Genomic DNA, 20,416 nt, shown 5'->3' with positions numbered 1-20,416 from the left:
AAAAAAAAAAACACATCTTAGTAAAACCAATACCTTCTCAGCTTCGCATCGAAGCTAAAATTATAACAGTTCAAATTAATGCATTGTGTGGTGAAGAGAATTTACAATACGAGAGCAATTACTGAAAAAGCTTTTGTTTTAGTTCTATACCAATAATTCACCAATGTCTTGATTTACCTACTAAAGATTTTATTTAAAATTGAGTAGATTTTTATTTTGAAACATTATGATTATTATTTCTATTTTTTTTTTCTAGGATTATTATTTTGGACTAGACAGTTTGAAAAATAACACAATTAATTAATTACAAGTAGTATTTATATAGATCTTTCATTCGACATACTGTTTTTTTAAATCGGACCATTTCCCTAAATACAGGGGGGATTCAAAACATAAAAATGCATATAGAAAGTAGAACTTTTTCAACGTAACTTTTGAAAGTGTTCCGGAAGGTCTGACACTTTTATATATATCTTAAATTAAAGCTAATGTAATATACTTTATAATGGTAAAAAAAAATTTCGGACTTTATTTTATCTTCATGGTGAAAACAGACATTAAACTTAATAAAAAAAATACGATTTTTGTAAAAAAATTCTTTTTTATATTTTTAACTTTATAATGCTATAACTTCTCGAAAGATGTATGGATCAATATAATTCTTTTTTTTGTAGATGCATGATGTCTTTACCTATCATTTGGTATATTTTTTTTATAAATCTGACTTTTTACCTGCCTACAGGGGGGGATTCAAAATGACAACTTTTTCACAAAAAATTGACTTTTTCAACTTAAATTTTGAAAGTGTTCCGGAAAGTCTGACACTTTTATATATATCTTAAATTAAAGCTAATGTAATATACTTTATCATGGAAAAAAAAAATTTCGGACTTTATTTTATCTTCAAGGTGAAAATGGCTACCAAATGCTATTATTGTGTGAAAATTCTCAATTTTATTTTTTACATTTTTAACATTATAATGCTATAACTTATTGAAAAGTGTATTGATCAATATAATTTTTTTATGGGAAATACTATTTTCTAATAATCTCTTTTTTATTCGACATACTTTGTCTTAATCAGGATATTAATAAGGAACTAGCAGTTTATGAAGCTTTTGGAATAATCCACCAATTTTTTAAAATTAAACACTATCTAAAGATTTGCATCGAAGCGTTTTTTTTTGATAGTGATTTTAATCACTGTCAGATATCATTATACTTGATCCAACTATTCCACGTCACCACTGTGCCGCGACCCCCCTGTGCTGGGTTTTTACTTTTAAATGTAACAATAATGCTATAAAAATACTAAGTACCTAAAAAATAAATGTGGACACTTTACACTTGAATATATGATTCGGTGGCTCGTGCGGTGAATGCAAGTCACAGGTGAACTGGTTTAAATTGTCGCCGACCTGTCCACGGGACTGAACGCCTGACCTGACTTATCAACCGACCGCCGGAAAAGACAAACATAGCGACTGAACAACACTGACGAGTGCGACGGCGGACATCTGATAACCCGACTGGATAACGTGCTCAAAAAATGAATTATGCACTTTCAAAGGGCTATGTCATTTTCATAGTTATTATAAGCATAAAAATATTAATAAGAACATGGACTGAGTCATTAACGGAGGTTAAACTTTTAACTTTTGAAATTCAGATTCTTGATTATTATATTTTCAAAACACATTCCAGATGAATCTCTTATCATCCTTGTATTATTATTATTGAATAAAACTCATGTAGAACTAAAATAATTCATTTTAACTAAGATAATTTTTGTATTTATATCATATGTGATATTAAGTGCAAAATAATAACAGTAATAATGTTTAGTACCATTATTATAACTTGAGAAGAACTTTGCCAATGATATGGCTACAATTTTCTCACCACTGACTTTTGTAATACAGGAAAAGGACGTTGAAACTAAAAACCGGAAACTGAGAACAAGTCTTTTCCGAAAGCTCAAATTATTCAAATTACTTCCTGCCAAAACTATTATATGCAACAAACCCAAAACAATAACATGCAAAAACTACAAGAAAATTTTATATGACGACGGCAATAATAAATAACGGTAGTTTTGTTAAATTTAATACAGTATTAAATAAATGAAAACTAAGAAATATTCATATTTCATCGAATTTTCGATTATGAATCTAAAAACTTAAATTCAAATAAATATAAAATATAATACTTTCATACAATTTCGTAGTTTTTATTATTATCTTTTGTTTTTATGTACTTTTTAATATAATAAAAACGAATTTATACTTTATAATAATGCTACTGATTTTCGTTGAATACCATTTAATAATGTTGACAATGTTTAGTATCAACTGTTTGAAAAAGTTAAAGAAAATTTCAACATTTAAATTATTAACTCAATGTATAAAACTTCAATTTTGATTATACTTATCAAAACAATTTCATATTGCGAAAATAAATCTAATTAACTCATAAAAATTCGTATTTTATACTACAAAATAAATTTATTTTTGTACTTAATTAGTTGAAGTTTGAAAATTCAAATTTTATTTCTATTATTCTTCAACTTTTTACTTTTATGCTGACAAACTTAACTAAATTAGAAAATTTCATCATACTTTCCATTCATAATGTTAGACGTAATTTCTTTTTATAATTTAACTGTATATTGATATGAATGCGACTCAACAAATTTATTGTTTTTACTGTATACTTCGCATGACAAGTATAACCAACAAAATATGATTATAAAAATAATAATAAGAAGAAAGTAACATAACATAAATAAAAATAAAAATCAAATAAATGGATAAACCTTGAAAGGTTACAAAAATTATTAGTTTTAAATTTTGGCCACAGCGGAGTTTGTACTTTTCATGTCACCTAGAAAATTGAAAAAAATGGGTCGCCAAACTATTCAGCAAGTCATAAAAAAGGGCTAGAATAGAACTTTTAAAAAATATAAGAAAATTATCCACAAACTAACTTTATTATACATAGTGATCGGTTTATCATAAACCACTTGATTACTCTCAAAATAAATACAATATGAAAAAAATTTTTTGATTTCTTTTAGTTGCATATATTTCTTAATTTATCAGCTAATAATTACTTTGTAGAATCATCCCTTATAACTTAAAGAGGTATCAACTTAATTTTTGTAAACGGTAACATTAATACTTAATAGCTTATAAAATAGAAAATAATCTAATTACGCGAATGATTTGTCCATAACACATTTTAGACCAGAATTTTAGAAAATGTTCTTATTTTTATACCTAGACGGGTCAAAGAGTACGGTAAGCAAATAACTAGTGACAAAAATAGTAGCACTCACTCCTCACATCCAGTCATTACTTCAAATGATTAATAACTTCTGTAATGACTAGGTAAATACGTATGTTGTCATTTAAAGAAACAAAGTTGATACATCTTTATGCTATAAAGTGTAATTATTAGTTGATAAATCAAAAAATATATTCAACTATAAGAAATAAAAATTTTTTTTTAATATAGTATCTATTTTGAGAGTAATCCAGTAGATTATGATAAACCGATTACTCTATATATCCAATCATAAAAGATAAAAAAACAAGTTAATTTATCTGATTATAAAATAAAAATATATTCAAAAATTTGTACACATAAAAAAACTATTAAATAAAAAGAAAGTGATCTATGAAATTACATATTCAGTGTAAAGAAAAACAAAGACTTTGAAAAAATTCTACATTATATAATTAGGTTAAATTAAGGGAACTTTATTAATAGAAAAAAACAATTAAATTTAATACGAGGCAAAAACCAAAAAGATCAAAAAAACTCGTATGCAAATTAAAGGGACCAGAGAATAAAAAATAATAAAATATTAATAAAAAGTTTTACACCTACAGCTTTTATTCTAGAGAATGCGATGAATGCCTCCGTGCAACCGGCTAGCGTCAAACATGCCTACTACTATTCTAGCCGACCGTATGCCTCCAAGTAACTATTCGATAGTAGTTTGGTAATAACTTGCAAGGATACACCACTACTTTTTTGTTTTTCTGGGGTAATTTCTTTAAATATACAGGTTATCCGACTAATTTTTGACATTTTTAAAAACTTTTGATCCAGTAAATATTTTGTGTTGTCTTTATTTTTTAATAACTTTTTCATTTTTGGACTACGCTGAGAGCTTATATTTTTAAATATTTATATCCATTAAAAAAAAAACCCAGCACATGGGGGTCGCGGCACAGTGGTAACGTGGCATAGTTGGATCAAATATAATGATATCTGACAGTGATTAAAATCACTATCAAAAATAAACGCTTCGATGCAAATCTTTAGATAGTGTTTAATTTAAAAAAAATTGGTGTTTTATTCCAAAAGCTACTTGATCTGCTAGTTCCTTATTAATATCTCGATTAAGATAAAGTATGTCGAATGAAAAAGGGTTTATTAAAAAATATTATTTCTCATAAAAAAATTGTGTGGATCCATAAACTTTTCAATAAGTTATAGCATTATAAAGTTAAATATAATATAAATAATAAAATCGAGAATTTTCACACGAAAATAGCATTCGGTAGCCATTTTCGCCGTGAAGACAAGTCCAGAGGTCAAATTTTTTTTTTTCAAATTAAAGTATATTACATTAGCTTTAATTTAAGATATATATAAAAGTGTCAGACCTTCCGGAACATTTTCAAAAGTTAAGTTGAAAAAGTTAATTTGTTGTGAAAAAGTTGTCATTTTAAATCCCCCCCTGTGGGCAGAAAAAAAGTCAAATTTACAAAAAATATATACCAAATGATAGGTAAAGACATCAAGCATTTATAAAAAAAAAAAAGTTACGGCAGTTTTTAGTAAAAAAATTGAAAAAATTTCGAAAATTAGCGATTTTTAAATTTGTAATTTTTTTGGAGGTTTCCCCCATTTACGGGGAACGAGGGAAATTTTTTCAATTTTGAAGGGTAATGTCTTCGACTAGATACGATTTGTGATCTTTTGACGTATCGTTGAAAGAAATCCGTTCGGTGAGAGCTGAGAAAAAGTGGTAACAGGCACAACAAAAAAAACACATCATAGTAAAACCAATACCTTCTCAGCTTCGCATCGAAGCTAATATATAAATCAATAATCCTTTTATTTTATCGAAATTTCAAAATCGACATACTTTAACTCTTGCCCTGAAAACAATTTTAATGAGTCATTAACTTTAGAAAAAGCATTTATTGAGTTATAAGCATTTTAATACTTGGAGTAGGCATATAGCATGAGTGTGTACAGCTTGTACTGGTGTAATGCTTGAATAACTATACTATATCTACACATTTTTGAGCTATGTTTCGAATATTATTACCTAATATTTTTATTCAAAATGCAAATGGTGTTCAGTATGATTAAATTATCTACCACTTTCTTAAAATTGAAATTTCTTGATATATATTTAAGATGTTTTTGTTTCAAACTTAAGACCGACAAAGTATATTTACATTTGTGGTTTAAAAACAGAAGTCAACTATATTATGTTTGAAGAAATACAAGCTTTCTGTTTACGCATAATTTATCATTACACCAGTCATATTTATTAGTATATAGATTAATATTTGAAAATAAATAGAAAAACTGTTTCATAAAATATACTTATTCTTTCAGTTTCAATAATTTGATAAAACTGAATAATACTTCAATTTATTATCCATGTATTTCAACATTATTTAGTATGTTTTAAAAATTATATTATAAATGTTATAATTCATTATGAATTATTTTGTTTTGAAATTTATTAAAAGAAGATATATTTGTAAACTTTTTGTGCTTTATTATAATACTTATATTATTTTATGTTCAGTTTATCTAAAAAGCAATTGAACTAGTTAAACTTTTAAATTAAAATCCGTTTGAAATGTGAATAGTAATTGATGTGAAAATCTTGCCTATAGTCGTTTTTCTTTTAATCTATTAAGACCATCATATTGTTTTTTCTTTCTTTTCACGTTCACAGTTCTAAGTTTTTCTTTTTTTCTTTTGGCTAGACCTGTATACTCTTGCCGTTTGGATTTGTGTCGGCCATTCACCGGCAGCCAGTATAATTGCCCAAATTTATTGCACTTAAACGCAATAGTTCAGGTCCTTCAAGATTTACTGCACTGGGATTATCCCCAGTCTTAGGAAATATTGCATATATCTACATTTTAATGGCTTTAACAACCCCGATGTGGCATCGGATGAATATATTTATGATTATTATTACGCTACGTTTCATCACTATTTGGATTCACAACCAAATTCAGAAGTGCTTTTATGCATATATTAAAACCTTAATTTAATGAAGGCTATAGTAATGTCTCTTATATACTGAGAAACCACGTCTTTGAAATAAATACCGTTACAACCTATAAAATTTACATAACATAATATTTGTAAACTTATTAAAAGTTAAAGAAATATTTTTATATGATCATTTTTTTTCCTAATTTTATTTAATATTATATCAAATTAAACAAAATATTTCGGCAAAAATATGTATCCGAAAAGTATAACAAAATCATAAAAGCTTTAGCTTGGTGCAATATTTTTTTTCGTGTGAAAATGATATTTTTTTTTCTGTACTCAAAATCCTCTATAAATCTATTGTTTGTTTGACCAACGTGTTTTATGAGTCTCTCGTACTTTGGCCTTAGTCCAAAAAAATATACCTAACATAAAAATCACCATACACAAAACATTTGTGTTTGAAAATGATAATTTTTCATCCCTATCACTACCGTTTGTAAAAGTTTTCCTTCGGATACAGTAATCGAGTCGTTATACTAAAATATATCAGGATAACCTCGACACTTCAATGAAATTACACATGATGTTTTTTTTATATGACTAGGAAAGTAAAAAGATAACTGTTTAACAATAAATATCAGCTCATTTCAACGGGTTTTTATTTTACACTCGACAGGATTACAACATAAAGTATTGTATATGCGACTGTGTCCACATTGCAATTATACGTAGATTTTTGGCTTGCTAACGACCATGCAGGATATTGTGGTTTTATAATAATCACCATAAAACTTTAAAGGGCTTATGTAGAATGAATATTTTACGCAAACTCAACGATCCCGTATAATGGGTTAATTTTGAATTGTTAAGTATGTTGTATTTTCAAATTTCCAAAGAAAAAAGTCAATATATGTGAATTATTTATTGTGATATTTACACATATCAAATTCAAATCTTAATTATTATCGCTTTTATATTAATATCATACGATTACTTAAATAATTTGACACAAAATTATTTTAATAGTGTAAGTATACAATTTACAAGAAAATTTAAGTATATAATTAAAAATAATAATTTATTATGAACTATTCACAGGATTAATAGTTTATTTTTATATAGTTAACATATAATTTAACTATCACAAACGAATTTTGCGATAACATCTTCTGATAAAAAATCATATGAGCCATTTTAAACTATGAGCACTGATATATTTTTATCACAGTACAGTTGAAACAAATTTTCGCTCAATTCAAGACCTTTAATACTTATACATACATTTTATTAAACATATATCTGTAAATATTCTAAAAATACAATACTATAAAAGCTAAAAATCATTCAACTTTATATTTAACAAAGATAAAGTTAATAATCTAATCTATATATGTTGGCAATAAAAAAACGATGAACATTTATCATCAAAAATAATTTTTTCTTTTTGTTATACAAATTAAAATTTTATTATAATTTTTTTTCAAATTGTTATGTATATGATGTTTAATTTTTTAATGATAATAAAATAAACCTTACTATTAAAAAAAGCTATGTTCAACCTATTGTTTTACCTTACTTGCTAGTATTTGGAAGTAATGTGTATTTTAATTTTCACAGTTCAATTAAAATGTTTAATAATGAATGTATTTGGTAGTTGTTAATAGAAGTTTTTATCATAAGCCCTACAAAAGCAATAGATATAATTTTATTTGTGAGCCGGTAAAATTTTATTATGTCATTTCACAACAGAACATTAATGCAAAAACAATAGATTGTATAGTAGGTAAATAAAATGTATAATCTATAACAATTTTTAAACAAGATAATTTTAATAATTTAATTTTAGTTTAACATATATATATATTGTGAGAACTAATCGTTTAATGGACATCATTGGATGATTACCTGTAATTTAATCCAATTATCTTTTATTGATAGTGATCAATACTATTAAATATTAATCTATTATATAGTTAATGGATTTATTCCAAGTCATTCAAAATTATCTTAAAAATAAAATTTATCTTCAATGTATTTATAGTCTTTTTATATTTAAATATAAATTTACTAAAGAATGGATATATTACCAAAAAAAATTCATGCCATCTAAATTTTGAATGTCACCATTGGGAAAACTTGAATGAACGAGTTGCATAATGTTATTATTGCAATCATTATTGTTATAATAATAATCACGATAACCATTGTACAATTATACAACTATTGTACCATGAGATAAATATTTATTATCATAAATTTGTTATAACTTTCCAACTATAACCATTTCAAGATAATAATCTAAGTATGTTTATTTCTGATGTATTCAGCACAAATTAAACAAAGGGCGTCCTCAGGAGGAAGTATAGGAATCAAACGCCTGCATGATAATAATATTTGCGCACTAAAGATATAACTGTTAGGAAGGAGTAAAAATATTTTATATATATACTTTCTGTGATAAATTTTTAAAGATGTCATAAAACCAAAATGCACATTAAATATCTAACAATTTAGTATGAACTTTATAAATTTTGATATAAAAATTATTGGATTTCAAATAAAAAATATCCAAATAAGGAACTAACAAATTATAATAATTTTTAAATACATGATTTGCATTAATACAAGTTTTTGTTGTTGATTTATGCATCAAATGCTTAAGAAAGCAAGGAAATACCCCACGAAAAACTTAAACATTTTAAATTAATTTAATTTAATTGAAATTTTGATCATTTTTTTCAGTTAAAATATATAGAGTAATTTATTTACTACGAATCACTTAATTAGTCAAAAAATAATAATAATAATTTTGGACATTTATTTTAAATTTATGTTTATATAAAAAAGTATAGAAAAAAGAAGAACAAATTGTGTATAGTAATTATAGTTTTGGAGGAGCGTCGAATAGAGTACTGATAAAGGTTTAAAAAATGGGTTTAATAAGAAAAAGAGTCCCAAAAAACCCAGCACAGGAGGGTCGCGGCACAGTGGTGACGTGGCATAGTTGGATCAAGTATAATGATATCTGACAGTGATTAAAATCACTATCAAAAATAAACGCTTCGATGCAAATCTTTAGATAGTGTTTAATTTTAAAAAAATTGGTGTTTTATTCCAAAAGCTACTTGATCTGCTGGTTCCTTATTAATATCTCGATTAAGATAAAGTATGTCGAATGAAAAAGGGTTTATTAAAAAATATTATTTCTCATAAAAAAATTGTGTGGATCCATAAACTTTTCAATAAGTTATAGCATTATAAAGTTAAATATAATATAAATAATAAAATCGAGAATTTTCACACGAAAATAGCATTCGGTAGCCATTTTCGCCGTGAAGACAAGTCCAGAGGTCAAATTTTTTTTTTTCAAATTAAAGTATATTACATTAGCTTTAATTTAAGATATATATAAAAGTGTCAGACCTTCCGGAACATTTTCAAAAGTTAAGTTGAAAAAGTTAATTTTTTGTGAAAAAGTTGTCATTTTAAATCCCCCCCTGTGGGCAGAAAAAAGGTCAAATTTACAAAAAAAATATACCAAATAATAGGTAAAGACATCAAGCATCTATAAAAAAAAAAATTATATTGATATGTTCATTTTTGAAAAAGTTACGGCAGTTTTTAGTAAAAAAAATTGAAAAAATTTCGAAAATTAGCGATTTTTAAATTTGTAATTTTTTTGGAGGTTTCCCCCATTTACGGGGAACGAGGGAAATTTTTTCAATTTTGAAGGAGTAATGTCTTCGACTAGATACGATTTGTGATCTTTTGACGTATCGTTGAAAGAAATCCGTTCGGTGAGAGCTGAGAAAAAGTGGTAACAGACAAAAAAAAAAAAAAAACACATCATAGTAAAACCAATATTTTCTAAGCTTCGCATCGAAGCTAATAATGGATTAATGTAATAAAAGATATGCATGATGGTAATTGTACCAATGTAAAAAGTGTGGGCGGAATAACAATAGATTTTAAGTCAAGAGCTTGAATGCACTATGGTTTTACTTTAAGTTCTTAATTTTTTTTGAATAATGCTAAATGATATTACTAGAGAAATAAAAGGAGAGGTACCATGGGAAATGATATTCGTTGACGATATAGTGCTAATTGATGAAAATAGGAGCGGTGGGAAGTTTTAATTATTTAGGATCTTAAATTTTTGCAGTTGTGCAAAAGAACGGTGTTATTGAGAAGAATATAAGACACAAAATTAAAATTAGACGTTTCTTTTATGTTTCTCTCAACTTATAATTCATAAAGAATTTTTTATATTGAAAGTGTAGTTTGGCGCAGTGAATTATTATGTCGCTTCTTTAGCCTTACTTAATGTTCAACTGCGATTTTACAGCTAGTTCCCGGATGGGTGACAATTCGGAGACTTTAACAGACACATACTTTGCCCCCATACTTATTGCCTTATAATGGAGTTGCGTCAGGTCGACACCCGATGTAAATTTCCGTTAAATCATTATGAATGATTTGACCTTAAATAGCTGGAATAAAGGTGATGATGATATTTGAATTGATCATATACCATGCGATGGTTAAATTTAAAATATTGTAATACCTAAGTTGATAAGGAAGTAAAGGGTATGTCGAACCACAAAATAATGAATTTTGAATTATTATATGTAGAATCATTCTGTATAATAAGTATAAATAATTTTTAATTTTTACAAAACAGCCCATTGGGTAATATTAAACAATATTTTAAGTGTTACCTCGCATTAATTTGGATATGACACACATTTATTTTAAATTGATCTGAATAAAGATATTTGGTTTAGTTTTTAAAATTAAAATTCAATAACAACATATCACTATTATAAGAAATAAACTTTTAAATATAGTTATTATAGCTTGAATACAGTCTGTCAAATATTTCAGTAATCTCATTACACAACATCTTTAATTGTAGAGCTAAGACAATAATCGTTTTAACTTATGATATGTGGTAAGATTAAGAATTTATAATTTTAATCAATTTGTTATTATTTGTAGTTAAATTATTTTATTATTTATTTAATATCAACATAATTACTTCAAGTGAAACCATACTATTTAAAAAATATAAATATATTTTTATATAGAATTTTATATGGGATTTCCTATATAAAATAACTATTACTCTAAAGTAATATAATTTGATATTAATGTGTTAAAGCTTTCGTAGATTGTTGTATTGCTTGAAATATTTACAGATGTATCTACGTTTTCAATTATAAGATGACATTTCGGATTCGTTGCAGAGTCCATCTTCAAAACGAAAGTAACAGGTTCGTGATTGTAACTATACTGTCGGCTTAACTTGTTTACAGTATGTTTTTATATCAGTTGATAATTGATAACATCAATGTTGTTTATTTTTTGTTGTTTTTGTCGTGTTAACAACTGTCAGTTTGTTGTTTATATCCGGTTTTTATTTTTGTTGTTCTATGCAACATTCTTGGCGTTCAGCTTTTCATTAACATAACAGAAAATTGCCGGTGTAGAAAAGGAAGATAAACAACATTGATGCTATCAGTAATCAACTGATACAAAAACATACTGTAAACAAGCTAAGCCAACAGTATAGTTACAACGACTATACTCTTATACGAATCCAAAACATCCGAATATGTGGATACTTTCGTAAACATTTCAAGCAAATTAATTTATTTGCTCTAAAATCTTCGACATAATGTAAAAAATATACTCAACTTACCATTAGAATTAATGAAATCGATACAGTTCAATGACATTAAAAAACAAGCTGTTTTGACGTACAAATTGTTCATACTGATTATAGATACTTCTGCAACAATAAAATTAAATATTACTATCATCGATGATTATTAGAAATAATTATTTTAACGTATATATCAGACTACGTGCAAGAAGGCTTTACATCAAAATTCATACCATCTGATATTTTGGCATAAATCAGTGTAGTTTATTATTTTAAAACTAAATATGCAAATTACAAGTATAAAGTTTAACTTGATATGAATATAAATATTATAAATAAAGTAACACATTATATAACTTATGAATAATCGATACTTTGAAGTCAAAGATGCTTAAACAAGATAATCTTTTTGGAATTAAAAAATTATACAAAATTTTTATATATTTTTAATTATATACGGTGATTTTTTATTATAAACCACTCAATTATTCTCAAAATAAATGCAATGTTAAAAAATATTTTTTGATTTAATTTGTTTGTATATATTGTATATCTCTTGATTTAACAACTAATAATTATTGTTTAGAATCATCCCTTATAACTGAGAGGGGTATGAACTTTATTTTTTTAAATGTTAGCATTAATACCTAATAGCATATGAAATACTTTATTACATTAAATTGTTCATAACTTCTGAAAGTTTTATCAATACTGTCATTTTCTTACTCGTATAATTATTTATTAAATAAGCTAATAAAATATATATGTTGCCAGTTGAAAAAATAAAGTATTATTTGAATATAAGATTTTTTTTATATAAAATATTTTGATTGTAATTAGTTAAACCAACTTAGTTATTGAATAAAAATAAATCTAATTGTTATTCAAGACCATATCAAGTGAATTTCTCCTTTTAAATATTTTTACACAATTTTTTTTTAATTACACGATAGACCAATTAAAAATTGAATATTACACTAAAGAATTCTTAAGGAACAGAGAAGTCTCCTTTTATATATATATATTATAAATTTTTAAGCATAACCTAAATTTAACTAAGGCATGGTAACTTCCTAATCACTTGTTTATATAGCTAATCATAGAATAGTTCAATTATAAAGTACACACTGTCATATTCACGCAATATTATTATATAAATACCTTATTAAATATACTTAAGTAATAATTTAAAAATTCACTTTTATTGTATATCTTACACAACAGGTGGCTCTCTTCTCAATAAAATTAAACAGAGTATAATATAACATGGCAATCTAAATGCAATAGTAAATACAAACCTCTAAATTGTCAATAAATTAATTGTGTATTCAAACAAATTCACTAAGACTAACCAAAATACTAATTTAACAAACTTAACTCATAAAAAACCTGAAAAAATAAAAACATATTGTTTAACTAATAAATGAAAAGCTTTGTGGAAACCACCACAAGCAATAAAACACCGAAAATGAACCAATCGATTGGACTATCAATTGTAGGCGGTATCAAACAAGTTTATTTCTTATTTGTCAAAAATAGAGAACGAGTTAGTAGAAAATCATCCAAAATTCTTAGTCAATGAAATCGAAATTTCGATTAGAAAATCAGTAAACCTATCTAAAAGAATTATCCAATCATACCTGTGATGGTGTCACGTTACCATTATTGTAAGAATTATTTTAATAAAATACAGACAGCACATCCGCTCCCTGAGACTGATGAATTAACAAACAATATTTATTGCCAAATTGGTAATAGTTCAAATTATTATAAAAACCCAAAAGACCAAAAAACCATCTTGGTCAGTCGACTCCAGTGCCTTGTGTCAATCATCAGTCTCAGTACTTGACTGTCGCTGTCCGGCTTACTGCTTAAAGTATAGTCTTTGTTTTTTCCTTTTTAAACCTATCTACTCTCTTCCACAACATTTCAGAGTACTTGGATCTTGCTCTTCGTCTGCACCTCACACCTAGGTGTTATCCTTATTCCCTTCCTATAACAACAGCCTTTCGACACCGACAGCTAACCCGGAGTGTTAGCCGAGCACGGTGATTGCTGTACGACAACACGCACGTGAATACCTAGACAGCAGGCACCACATACTCATCTTCATCTTCGCACACATTGCATTCCACTTCCCTCTTATTGTGTTACGACATACCTAATGATGATGTATTACAATCTCTACATGATTTAAAAATAACTCCACAAAAAGAATATCTTCACAAATCATGGATATAAAATTGAGTTTTCTTTGACCATTTTGCACTTTCTTAGAGTTACAGTTGCTAGTTATATATTAAAACAGCTTTTCGTATCATTATAACTGACGAATCTCTTACTTGCTTTTTGTGCAAAAATAAGGTCATATATCCTCATTGTGTCAATCAATATTGTAAATTTTATTAGAATTCATAAAATGGTATTGTTAAGATAATATGCACTCAGGAAATTTAATAGTTATTATTTACAGTAAATTTATTAGAAAAGCTCAAATTTCGTTAAAATTACTATCTTTTGCATTTTTATCGTAATTAATAATTTAAATAGAAACCAAAATCATTTCTATGTTACTTGAAAAGTGTTTAAAAATATTATGTAATTAAAATGTTCAGAAACTAATTAATTATTCAAAGTTAACCAAAAATATCTAGATTAAAATGAAATTTAATAACACATCAGCGGATGAAATCAGGTGAAACTAAGACAGGTACGACTATGGTCTGACCTATTATTTAGGATCCTTTTCATATAATAATTGTAAAACTCTACCAGGTGGGATTACCACAAAAATAATACTACAAAATTGTTGAATGTAAATTATGATAATGTAAGAATTATATAAATCAAATAATAACAGCTATAAAAGTAAGGAAAAAAATTCTAAACAATAATAAATAGTATTAAAAATTTCTTTCATATTTAAAACAAAATATATTATAATGTATTTCAAATTCATAAGTCTGAAATTTTATCAATGTAAGTGATTATTACGACCCATTAGTGATCTTGTAAAAATAATTTTGAACATTGATTATTAGTAATCAAACATTTTTATCTAACTACATTGATTCGCCTATTTTTAATTACAAATACTAGAACGGAATCTAAAAGTTTTTATATTTTATAGACATTCTATAAAGAAGCTTTTAGTTTTCGAATAGCCAGATAAATAAATAAAATAAATTTGGGAGGGCTAATTGAATTTATCATTTATAATATCTTTATTTAACTGGTAGTTTAAGATCTCTTAGTGTCACTAAGAGAGAACAACAAAAATCAATTCATTGAGAATTCGATCCAAATTTAATTAGCTTGGTCCAACAAAACAGGTAAAGTTTCGCACATGAACTAAATAATAACAAGTTATGTAGGAAAATCAATATTTTACTTAAAAAAATACGTTACCAGTAGAATATATTATATACAGTATAACAATATAAATTAATTGTTTGAAAGTTGAGCTAAAAGAGTGTTTAAAAGTTGAACATTTTAAAATTATAAACTTTGTTAAAAATTAAGAATAAAAAAATAAGTTATACATAACATTTTGAACAAATTTTTGAACGACTTATTTATAACATTAAATGTCAAGAATAACTTGATAACAAATTTTTTTTCTAATTAATTAATTTATAAGTAAATACTCGTATTCTTATTAGTGATAATCTAAAAAAGAGGTGATAGAAAAAATTTGAAGTTAAATTTGATATCAGCCCAAAAATTTGGTTTAAAAAATATATATTGGTCTAAAATCATTAAAAAATGTTTAATTCAATATAAAAACGAATTTTATGCTCTTGTTATTTGTGGAGATATTTAATTTAAAAAGTTTGTTTGAAGTTGCAATTTTTTACAGTAGGGTAATTTTTAAATTAATAAATTAATTCGACTAAATTAAAAAAATTAAGGGGTTTTATCCGATATGACTAGACTAAAATCGTGTTCTTTAGACGTTTTAATCGCTAAAATTATACTAGACAAGACTTATCACTAATATAGATTAATGCAGTCAGGAAATTGTATAGTTATTATTATACAACACATTAATGAGAAAAACATTTCTACGTAACTATGGTGTTTAAAAAAATTCTTCAATTGAAATATTCAGAACTTAATTAATTTTGTTGCTTTACTTTAACTAAAAAACTTTAACTTCAAAAGTTACTCTTCGTCAAAAAATTGCTATTTTGAATCTTCTCTGTGGACAGGCAAAGGGTTAGGTTTCCCAAAAATTTATTTTTAATGAAAGGGAAACACCTAAATTATTTATTATTATTTTTATTAGTCCAATTTTTAAAAAATGAATTTAAAATTTTTTAAATAAAAAATTTTTTTAAAAATGTTGAAATTTACTGATTTTAGAGATCGTAATATTTGGAGGGATATCCCTCATTTACAAGGAAAAAGGAAAAGTTTTTCAATTTTTAAAAAAAATATCTTCAACGATATACAATGTGTGGTCTTTTGACGAATCACTTAAAAAAATGGGTCCGATAAAGCTGAGAAGAAGTAGCAAGAGACACAAAAAAATACATTATAGTAAAGTTAATACCTTCTTAGCTTCGCATCTAAGCTAAAAAATGTACACCTACAACTTTTATTCTAAAGAATGTGATTAACGCCTCTGTGCGATCGACAAACGTCAAACAAAGCGTAATACTATTCTACCTTATTTCTATTTGTTTGCTTCAAGCTGACAAATTATTTGATAGTAGTTTGATCATTACTTGCAAGACATTGAAATACCATAATTTGACTATTGGATATTGATTTGTCACGTCTGACGTCGTAAATCAAAGTAGTCAACACCGTTTCACAAAAGTAGCGTAAACCCGTTTATTGTGGTAAACACTTATAAGTTTCACAGTATTTAATACTAAAAAAAAAATGTCAAACAGAAGTAAGGAAACTATTACACAGCAATAAATAAAGAAAATGTTGCTCAGAAGTAGAACAAATTGATACAAGCTTATTGAGGCGTCGTGAATACTCCGGCGGTGTCGGTTGGGGGAAGCGTATCAGGCGATGTCGAGAAGATAACTTCAACATATATCTGCGTATATCATATAAGTATACCAGGAAAGTATATTCTTCATAAATCATGGTAACTAATAAACAAATAAATGTTTACTTAAAATACATTTAGAGGATACAGAACACTCCATATTTATAAAAAAACACACACAATACTAACAAAATGTATAAAAAGTAAAATATGTAGCAGAGTTTTCTACTTTTATCTATAAATAACTTTGATTTTTTATGATATGTATACATAAAATATATTGTATTTTTCTTTTTCCTCACCTTTATCCTAACTGGTTGAAGTCGGTCACGCTTATCCTAAACTTCCACTTTACACAATATCTCACATCATATACGCACATATCAGCCATCCTCATTTCGTATTCAATAACGTCCCTCCATCTCTTTTTTGGTCTTTCTTTACCTCTTCTTCCTTCAACATTAATTTCTATAATTGTAGTCATAGCTTCCAATTCCTCTCTCCTCATAACATGTCCAAACCATCTTAGTATATTTTCTATCCTCGTATCCACGATTTACGCTAAACCTATACTCCTTTTTATATGTTCGTTCTTTATCCTATTATTTCTAGTCACTCCCTCATCCATCTAAGCATTCTCATATTTTCTACATTCATTCTCTACTATATTCTCTTGTCAACCCGCCCAACACTCTGAATCATACGTTATAGCGGGTTTTACTACAGTCTTAGTATAGTCTATTAAATATTCAGTATTATAATATAAAAATATGAGCTGTCGTGGGACACTTTGTAGATATGTTATATCAAATCCATTTTGTATACAAAATATGTATGCATTGATTGTTTACTAAAGGAAAATAATAATCTCAATAATTCATGAGGCTTATCTTAATTTAGTGTTATATAGATACTCTTGTGAAAAAAAAAAATATTCGATGCTGCCTCTGACGGTATTACTTTGACAATTGAACGATGATTTTCACTAAAGTTGTATGAATCTAATTTACATTAATTATAAAAAAACACAATTATTATTTAATTTTTTGGTAATGCACTACTATAAAGCGGAAAAAACGACTTCTAAGATTTAAACTAACTTAAATATACATTTTCATTTTCCATTGGCCACAACAGACTATTGCCGAGTTGATAAAATATATAGCTCCAGATTCGGATTTTACTAATCATGATTTTTACATTTTTTTCTTAATTTTTTTTAAAAGTATATTACCTAATTAAAAAATTATACCTGAATTTTAAAATAAAATTTAATTTTTGGGGGGGGGATACCACTATTTTCTCATTTTTTTTTTATCGTGACTTACTTAATCATGGATCTTTTTCATAAAATTAAGGAAATTCATTAATTATCATGTATATTTATGTACTAACCGTTTTATTTATGTATTACGCTGCAAAAAAAATATATATATAGAGAGAGGGGTCAGTGTCATTGCTTGATATATGATATAGTATAATTTTACTTTTTGCAAGAGACAAACTAAATTTTAAACTATTACAGTCACTCATATTTTATTGCCAGAGTTATTACTTTAAAATAAAAATACAAACAACTTATTCCGAAGTGAACAACAAAACTACTACAATATTGGTATACGAATTGAGCGCAGTGAGATCGCCGAGTAGAGTGTGAAGAATCGCCACGCGTGACGAGGTTGCTATGCCAACAGTCGGTCTGACCTACCGCATTAGATGTTTCACATAAAAGAGTTTTTATTGTTTTTTTTTTTTTGTCGCCCCTGGATCTATTTTTCAGAGAGGACATGCCCCTCTGCCCACTTAATAAGCTCCCGCGATAACATGCAAAAAGAAACATTTTTTTGAGAATCGCATATTTTCTAAGGGTACGTCCATTGTCCCCTGTATACGTTATAGGTATACGAGTTCAGTGCGATGAGAGTGAGCGGAATGAAGAAAGTATCCCCACAACAACAGCCGGTCTAACTCGTCGTGAAACTGTTACCTTTTTTCTTAAATTTCATTTTTATTTCTGTGGTAGTTTTCCAATGGTTAATATATGAATTTTAGATATTACCATTTGAATATTTATACCATTTGAGGAGTAGGATTTAATGTTAAACCTAACTTTATTTTTACGATAATACATAGATGAGTATACTGTAACGTTGCATATACGTAATATAACATTACATAACACTTTTTTATTCCAAAAAATGATAGTAATTTCTGAAAGTAATTTTTTTGCTGATTCTGAATGTAGCTTAAGAATTTTCAGATTGATTCTAGTTTTAGAGATAATAGTGACACGGTTCCGCGTCATTTCGTGATATACAGAGCTCCGTGACCCACGTCACTTGTATCAACATTGCCCTAGTACGTGTACATGGTAGTTTGACTGACCAACACCACGGTACAAAGTCCAGCAAATGCTGAATGGCTTACCATGACGCGCCGCAAAACACGTCGCCATCATCATCGTGACTCAGCCCTAAGAACATTGTTCTGTCTGAACCATTTTTCCATCGATATCGGCGGCTCTCAAGTGTGACTACTGTGTTCTTTGGTTATTTATCTTATTTGACTTCGGTGTTACATACTTTAGGCCCCATAATATTACTTTTATTGTTTTTCTTTAAATAAATGGCCCCTCGTAGAACCATAAAACTTTGGATGTGCTAAACGCCCCGGTACACCAAAAACCTATGAAAACGTGGAAAAATTGAAAGTAAAGGTTATGAACGATCATCCACTCACAATCAGAGAAGTCACTGATGATATTGGAATATCGATTAGCTCATGCCATGAATGTCGAATGTTTTGGCTATGAAACCCGTAGTAGCGAAATTTGTTCCAAAATTATTGAATTTGGAACAAAAACAGCGGCGAATGGAAGTTGCTCAGGAGTCACTTAGTGAAGTCAACGTCGATGCAAAATTACTAAAACGTGACATGGTTTTATGGATACGACGTCGAAACTAAGGCTCAATCGTCCCAGTGGAGGCATTCTGAATCGCCAAAACCGGAAAAGGCTCGACAAGTGCGATCGAAGGTGAAGGTTATGCTCACTGTATTCTTCGATTTTAATGGCATCGTGAATTCTTGTCACAAGATCAAATTGTAAATAAAGTGTATTACCTATAATTTCAACGCCATTTATGTGAAGCAATCTGAGAAAAACGCCCGTATTTGTGGCAAAGCAATTCATGGTTTTTGCACCACATAATGCACCTGTTTACACTTAATTGTTTGTTCGTGAATATTTGGCTAAAAATAATAGTGTAAAGATGATCCATGTTCACCAGACATGGCTCCATGTGACTTTTCCTATTTTCAAAAATAAAGACTACTGTAAAGGGCTGTCGTTTTACAAGCATATATGACATTAAAAGCGCATCGCTGAATGAGATGAAGGCTATTCCAAAGAGTATGAGAAGTGTTTCGAGGACTGGAAGAAGAGTTGGAACAAGTACATAATAACTAATGGGGACTTTTAG

At 27.2% G+C, this 20,416-nt stretch overlaps 1 protein-coding gene across 2 annotated transcripts in view; it reads right to left on the bottom strand.

Annotated features, from left to right (window-relative positions):
* The window catches only part of LOC126895393 (lachesin-like), a 96,361-nt gene that overhangs the window by 64,956 nt on the left and 10,989 nt on the right, over window positions 1-20,416 (bottom strand). For both annotated transcript variants that reach the window (XM_050667214.1, XM_050667213.1), the window contains exon 2: window positions 11,966-12,055. In XM_050667214.1, coding sequence (XP_050523171.1) covers window positions 11,966-12,055 — 90 coding nt within the window. The remainder of the gene's footprint in view (window positions 1-11,965; window positions 12,056-20,416) is intronic.

This window comes from Daktulosphaira vitifoliae, unplaced genomic scaffold (assembly GCF_025091365.1).
Source record: "Daktulosphaira vitifoliae isolate Bord-2020 unplaced genomic scaffold, ASM2509136v1 Scaffold_1, whole genome shotgun sequence".
Taxonomy (NCBI): Eukaryota; Metazoa; Arthropoda; class Insecta; order Hemiptera; family Phylloxeridae; genus Daktulosphaira; species Daktulosphaira vitifoliae.
The sequence above is the reverse complement of the archived record's forward strand: the minus strand, read 5'-3'. Positions and strand labels throughout refer to the sequence as shown.